This window comes from Triticum dicoccoides, chromosome 6A (genome assembly GCF_002162155.2).
Source record: "Triticum dicoccoides isolate Atlit2015 ecotype Zavitan chromosome 6A, WEW_v2.0, whole genome shotgun sequence".
Classification (NCBI taxonomy): Eukaryota; Viridiplantae; Streptophyta; class Magnoliopsida; order Poales; family Poaceae; genus Triticum; species Triticum dicoccoides.
Window position 1 is genome coordinate 458960790 of NC_041390.1, and position 7709 is coordinate 458968498.

A 7709-nucleotide genomic window follows, 5' to 3' on the forward strand; every position below is an offset into this window, starting at 1 on the left:
GATGGCGAGAGGTCGTGCGGGCGAATGGCCCGTGCGGGAGGAGGAGATGGCGAGAGGTCGTGCGGGCGTGGAGGAACGGCCCGTGCGGGAGGATGCAGGGGGCGAGAGATCGTGCGTGCGTTGTGGGTAGATTTTTTTTAACCGCGGAGCAGGGTTAGCGATGGCCTTAATGCGTGGCTTGTAGCGTCAAACATAGAAGAATTATGGACCATCAGATTGTTGTAAATGAATGGACCTGATTGTTTGGATCTGTCCCTCTCTTCCTTTTATAGGGGTAGTAGATAGATATATTGTACTTAGGTCTGGCCCAGGAGACCTGCAGCGACGTGGACGCCTCCCCCTGAGCGATCGGCGCGAACCGCAACGTTCTTCCGCGATGACGCAGGGGCTCACTCCATTCATCTCCTCTTTCTGTTTTTCAGGAGGCAGCCCAGCCAGCCAAACGCGGGGGAAACAAACCTGCAGATAGATCGCGAAGAAGGCAGACGCAGAGGTGGAAGGGAGGTCGAGGGCGGCCAGGCGGGCGATGGCCACGGCTGCCGCCGACGCCGCCGCCGCCGTCCCTGACGCCCGGAGGTGGAGCAAGGCCGGCCCTTCGTCGCCGGTCACCACCGCCATCTTCCTCTTCTTCTTCGTCGTCGTGGTCGGCGTCCTCGTCTCCGCCCGCTGGATCACCACCACCGTGAGTCCCGCCTTGCTCGCAATTTCTTTCCGTCAGAATGTTTACGCCCCCGTGAGTCACGGCGATCCGTTGGGCTCTCCACGCTTACACGGATTTGTCTCGGTACATGCAGACTCATCTGGCAATCACCAATCTGGATCAGTGGCGCACACAGCCGGTAGGTAAGCTCACTCCCTTCTTAATTATTTTGTTTGATTATTGTTTGAACGGATTTGAACCGAATAATTTATTTTACTCTCCACTAGACTAGTAGAGTGACATGGGTACATGCATGTATGCTATGGTGTTCTTATCTCTATTCCTGATTTAATATATTTTGGACGTGCTAGTACGTTCTTGTTTCCAACACCATATCACTCTTCCTAGAATATAGTTGAACAAAGGATAATTTTCTGCATATACCGCTGCATGGAATTTTAACAGCATTTTTCACGTAGGATACAATGCTGTTGGCTTGTGTACAACACTGGAATTTCAGTTTTGCTGCGAAATATCAGCTTTTCAAACAGGAATACTCACAGCCGTCGATCCGATCTCCGCGCAGGCAATCCTGACGGCCACGCTTACCACCTCCATCCCCGCCATCCCGGCCGGCCCGCCGCCGCCGCCGGCCACCTATTCCCTCTCCTGCTCGGCGCCGCCGCTCACCCGCGACCCCGACATCCCCGGCAACATCTCCCAGACCCTCTCCCTCGCGCTCTCCGCCAACGCCACCTGCGCCTCCGTCCCCGACCCCCAGCCGATCCCCCCCGCCGCGGACGCCGACGCCGACGCCAACGCCACCTGCCCCACCTACTTCCGCTTCATCCACGAGGACCTCCACCCATGGCGCGCGGCGGGGGGCATCACGCGCGCGATGATCGACCGCGCGCGCGCCACTGCCAACTTCCGCCTCGTTGTGCTCCGCGGCCGCGCCTACATCGAGCGCATCGCGCCGGCCTTCCAGACGCGCGACCTCTTCACCATCTGGGGCATCCTCCAGCTACTCCGCCGCTACCCTGGCCGCGTCCCCGACCTCGACCTCATGTTCGACTGCGTGGACTGGCCGGTTGTCCACGCCGACGAGTACCAGGGGGACAACGCCACCGCCATGCCGCCGCTTTTCCGCTACTGCGGCGACAACGAGACGCTCGACGTAGTCTTCCCGGACTGGTCCTTCTGGGGCTGGTAAGTGACTGCTCCTCCCTTCTTTCGCTCTTATATTTCTTACGCATTTTGGCATTCCTATATTTCCTAACATCTGAGTTACTGCTCGCTAATAATGCAATGAGTCCGGAGTCTTGAATCATCACCTGCGATTCATGCACCATTACTGTTATGATAATCATGTTTTTACTAGGAATGAATAGTACAAAGACAATGTTCTTCATGTGACACATGGTTTGGAGCACATAAGTTTTGATTCTTTGACTCGATCAATAGTCATGGCCGATCAGCATGCCTCTGCCGTACTGGTACTGACTATATTTTGTGCATGTATGAAACGTGGATGCATATCTTTACTTTAGTATCAACTGGATCCCCTGTTTTGTTGCTATGAGAGCAACTCAATGAACGCAAACTGGTAACAATGGATTAAAGAGCAGTACACTTTCCTGAAGTTCAGTATCTTGGGAAGTGGATAAATTTTCAGTTCATAGTAAATGGTGAACCAAAATTAGCTCTGTTCTTTTATGCTTTGATTTTTAAACAAAGTATAAATGCTCAAATTAACTTTTGTGGTCACAGGGCCGAGATAAACATAAAGCCGTGGGATGCACTGCAGAAGGATTTGAATGAAGGCAATAAGAAGGTGAGATGGATAGATAGAGAACCTTATGCTTACTGGAAAGGGAATCCAGATGTCGCAGCTATAAGGCAAGAGCTGGTTAAGTGTAATGTGTCCAGTGAACAAGAATGGAATGCACGGATTTTCAAACAGGTACCTGTTTGTGTTTATGTTGCAGTACACTCCGTTATACTTGAAGGGAGTTTTCCATTTTATTCTCACAAGTAGAAAACCCTATTATATCTTGTCAAATCTTTTTTTTTACAAATCTTCTAATCCTTCTGATCTAGAGCTGAATAGAGTGTTTACTTTTGCATTCTCATTTAGGATTGGATCAAAGAAAGCAAGGCAGGATACAAGAAATCAAATTTGGCCAGTCAATGCACTCATAGGTTCGTTTTCTGATTAAAAGTTAGGCAAGACTTGTTTGTTCTGTCGTCAGTATTGAAGTTGTTATGATGGGTGATAGGTACAAGATCTACATTGAAGGATCAGCATGGTCAGTCAGTGAGAAGTATATCCTAGCTTGTGATTCGATGACGCTGGTGATTAAACCAAAATACTACGATTTCTTCTCAAGGGTGCTGATGCCCACTCAGCATTATTGGCCAGTTCGAGATGACAATAAGTGTGGCTCCATAAAGTATGCTGTTGACTGGGGAAATTCTCACAAGAAAAAGGTATGTTATGCAGCACTATCTAGCAGCTACAAATGACCATACTGGTTTTTCTATGAGCTGAAACACATTGTTCTTTTGTAGAAAATATCATGCCACTCAATATTTTGTACGCTTATAACATGTTTCTCACACCTCCCCTTCAAAAACTGTTCACAGGCACAACAAATAGGAAAGAAGGCAAGCAAGTTCATTCAACAAGAACTTAGTATGGACTATATATACGATTACATGTTTCACCTCTTAACTGAGTATGCTAAGCTCCTAAGATTCAAGCCAACCAAGCCACCTGAAGCTGTTGAGGTCTGTCCCGAATCTTTGGCCTGCCAAGCCATAGGTCGGGAGAAGAAGTTTATGCAAGACTCCATGGTGAAGTCTGCGAACATGGCAGGCCCATGCAATCTGCCTCCTCCCTTCAGCCCTGATGAATACAAAAAACTACAACAGAGGAAAGAAAAGTCAATTAAACAGGTTGAAACGTTGGATCAAAATGCTCCAAAGCTCGAGGAGCGAAATGCTTCAAAACCTGAGGATAGCAATCCCGGGGAGCGAAATGCTTCAAAACCTGAGGATAGCAATCTCGGGGAGCGAAATGCTTCAAAACCTGAGGATAGCAATCTCGGGGAGCGAAATGCTTCAAAGCCCGAGGAACGAAATGCTTTAAAACCCAAGGATAGCAATCCCGAGGAGCGAAATGCTTCAAAACCTGAGGATAGCAATCCCGAGGAGCGAAATGCTTCAAAGCCCGAGGAGCGAAATGCTTCAAAACTTGAGGATAGCAATCGTTGAGAACTCCCTAGTTTTTTACTTCCCCGAGAACTCGCGTATAAAGTTTGCTCAATTTTTTAGTATTCATGGTTGTACTAATTTTGTATTGTAATATCAACATCTTCTTATTTGAATGTTCATACGTGTAACATCTAGAAAAGTTAAAGATTATATTAGATCTCCCTGATCCCCTTCCATTTACGTCTTGTTGAAGATTTTTTTTACATTAACCTCTGTTTCCATTTGTTATTTTAATTGGAGCAATATATTTTGTAAGGGTATTAGAAATCCTATTAAGATTATGTTCTTTTTTTTGCCATTCCTTTGATCGATTATGTCCATGGTGAATGCGTTTATTTTGGGTTAACCTACTGCGACAATGTTCTTTATATCTGCTGCAATTACGTTTCTTAAACTCCAAGACCAAAATGAATATGCTTGTTATCAGATATCCAACTTTAAATTTGCAGGGTATTATGACTGCTTGTTGTGGTCTCTCTTACCAAAAGAAGCTATTACCTCTGTTCCAAAACAATTGAAGTTCTAGGTTTGTCCTAAGTCAAACTTGTTAAAATTTTGACCTAGTCACATTTTTTTATATATTTGGTCAAACTTAAACTAGTTGCGGCAGCAGCAGCAACAGCAACAAAGCCTTAAGTCCCAAACAAATTGGGTAGGCTAGAGCTGAAAACCATAAGATCTCGCAACTGATTCATGGTTCTGGCATATACTCCTTCCATCCCATAATATATGAGCACTTTTGACACCATTAACTAGTTTGACTTAGGACAAATGTAAAACTTTCAAGTACGGAGGGGTTATTTGCTTCCTCTAGTGCAGAAGTTTACGGATTGTGATGGGAGTTGTCCGTCGTTCTTATATTTTACCCCTGCCTTCTATTTTAAGATAAGGCACGCAATTTACATGCTCTCGAAAAAAAGTGTGGAAGTTTTAGTACGATACATTTACAGACAATTTTGCATGTGTTTGAACATTTAGAGCATTTTTTCATTCTCAAGGAGCTTTAGCATTAGTCCTCGCAAAAAAAAAAGAGCTTAGCATTAGCATGGAAAGCTAGGCCCTGCTCATACTTCTGTTTTTTCTTTTACATTATACTCATACTTCTGTTTCCCCTGCCGACTTGTGCGTCTTTTTGTACTGTACTTGAGCGTAAGCAACAGTGCACTCTTTTTTCTTCTAGAAAACGTGCACTCATTTTATGGTTTAATAAAAGAGAAAAAAATGGAGCATTTATGTATCGAAGTCAGCATATATCAACAGGACAGCGACTGCGGATCGACACACATTAACCAAACCGATTGCCACACGATAGATGAAGTCTCAACAACGAAGCAGCAGAATTCAGGAACTCCTGATCAGGGTTTAAAATTTCAGTGAATTTTTTGAAATTTCGCATATTTCAGTGTTTGTAACCCCGAAATTTCAAGGTAGATTGAAACTGATTTCAAATAAATTTAAATTATGTTTGAATTCATTAAACTTAAGTGAAATTTGAAATCTCAAAAATCCGAAATAATTTCCTAAATATGTGAAATTTCTGAAATTTCGCATATTTCAGTGGGATCCGAAAATATTTTGTTTCCGAAATAAAAAACCTTGCTCCTGATCATGTATATCAACCAGGACTCAACTATGATTCTACAGGGTCAACACTCCATAGAGATTATGGCTAGGTCCAAATGCTCTCTTTCAAGTTCTCAACCAGGACAAGCCTTGCATAAAAGGAACCTACTGGGTAAACCATATACCAGTCTCAGTTTCTACTATTCAAGTGAGAAATGCCTGAAAGACGTACTGCAGCATTTGTCATATGATGAAGTAACCAGATAACTTCTACATATATAGTAATGTATATATTACTGCAAAGCCATAGTATCAAAGCAACTATTCTGTTTACAGGTGCCAAAAGATGCAAATAATTAGCCATAATATTTACCTAATCGAATAGGCTAAACCGTAGGGCCACTAACAATCTTGAAAGATAATAAGCGTTCCTACTCCCTCGAGGGGAGCCGCGATTCTGTTTATATTGATTGATGCGGCCGAAGCCAAGCTTGGAGTACAAGGAATATTACAAGGAGTTTGAGTAGGAGAAGGAAAGGAGTTTGAGATGCTACGGAAACATATTCTCTAACACCCTCCCTTAATCTTAACTACCCTAGATTAAGATTACTCTTGAACTCCTCAAATGGTCTTGATGGCAATGCCTTTGTAAAACCGTCTGCTACTTGATCCTTGGAGGGAATAAACCGTATCTCGAGTTTCTTGGCTGCAACCCTTTCTCGCACAAAGTGAAAATCAATTTCGATGTGCTTTGTCCTTGTATGAAACACAGGATTTGCGGACAAATATGTTGCTCCCAAGTTATCACACCATAAACATGAGATACGATTCTTCTTGATTCCCAATTCCTCAAGAAGTGATTCAACCCAAATGATTTCTGCAGTTGCATTTGCCAAGGACTTATATTCAGCTTCTGTGCTTGACCGTGACACGGTGGCTTGCTTTCTGGCACTCCAAGAAATAAGGTTAGACCCAAAAAATACTGCAAAGCCTCCAGTTGATCTTCTGTCATCACTGCATCCTGCCCAGTCAGCATCAGAGAATGCACTCACAAGAGAGGAATTAGACCGTTTGAAATGAAGTCCTATTCCCATAGTATGCTTTACATATCTTACAATTCTCTTGACAGCTGACCAATGTGCAGAAGTAGGTGCATGCAGATATTGACAAACCTTGTTGACAGCAAATGAGATATCTGGACGTGTGAGAGTTAAATATTGTAATGCTCCCACAGTACTCCTATACCTTGTACTTTCCTCCTCCTGAAGTGGCACGCCTTCATATGCTGAAAGTTTTTCTGAGGAAGACAAAGGTGTAGGAACTGGCTTGCAATTCTTCATCCCCATGCGAGACAGAAGCTCAGTGATATATTTCTCCTGATTTAACACAATTCCATCTTGAGTTTTCTTGACCTCAATACCTAGGAAGAAATGCAAATCACCTAGGTCTTTCAAGGCAAACTCTGAGCTCAAATCATGCAGAAGTGCATTAGTAGCATTTTGTGAAGAACTTGCAACGATGATATCATCAACATATATAAGCACAAAAATGACTACTCCAGCCTTGTTATAAATAAACAATGATGTATCAGCTTTGGAGGCAATGAAACCAAGATATTTCAACTGTAAGCTCAATCTGGAGTACCATGCTCTGGGTGCTTGTTTTAAACCATAGAGTGCCTTGTCAAGCTTGCAAACATAATGTGGTGACTTCTTGTCCTCATAACCAGGTGGTTGTCTCATAAACACTTCCTCTTCTAGAATGCCATGCAAAAACGCATTCTGTACATCTAGCTGTCGTAGACTCCAACCCTTGGATACAGCAATGGCTAGCACAAGTCTGATAGTTGCAACTTTAACAACAGGACTGAAAGTGTCCTCATAATCAATACCATAACGTTGTTTAAAACCCTTTGCAACGAGACGTGCTTTGTACCTGTCAATGGAGCCATCTGCCTTCTTTTTAATTCTGTAAACCCATTTGCAATCGATGATATTTTTACCTTTCTGATTTGGTACAAGATGCCATGTCTTGTTCCTCATAAGTGCAGAATATTCCTCATCCATTGCCTTCTTCCACTTAGGATCATCAAGTGCACTATTCAATGTTGTTGGTTCTCCTGAAATACACAACATTCCATATGGTATAGTCCCATCTTTTCTTATTTTAGGATTTCGTATACCTTTCTGTAATCGAGTCATAACTCGTGAAGAAACTGCTGGCTGGACCA

The 7709-nt window shown here is 43.7% G+C and overlaps 1 protein-coding gene across 2 annotated transcripts in view; it reads left to right on the forward strand.

Moving 5' to 3' along the window:
- The window catches only part of LOC119317264, a 9242-nt gene extending 5176 nt beyond the window's left edge, over positions 1 to 4066 (forward strand). Inside the window, exons 2-8 of one of the 2 annotated variants that reach the window (XM_037591695.1) lie at positions 423 to 682; positions 795 to 839; positions 1227 to 1849; positions 2411 to 2603; positions 2778 to 2842; positions 2920 to 3130; positions 3287 to 4066. In XM_037591695.1, the coding sequence (XP_037447592.1) occupies positions 527 to 682; positions 795 to 839; positions 1227 to 1849; positions 2411 to 2603; positions 2778 to 2842; positions 2920 to 3130; positions 3287 to 3916 (1923 nt within the window). In that variant the 5' untranslated portion in view covers positions 423 to 526 and the 3' untranslated portion in view covers positions 3917 to 4066. Of the gene's footprint in view, positions 1 to 305; positions 683 to 794; positions 840 to 1226; positions 1850 to 2410; positions 2604 to 2777; positions 2843 to 2919; positions 3131 to 3286 lie in introns of those variants that run through there. The other variant, XM_037591694.1, reaches the window with a different exon arrangement.
- The last annotated feature ends 3643 nt before the right edge of the window (positions 4067 to 7709 follow it).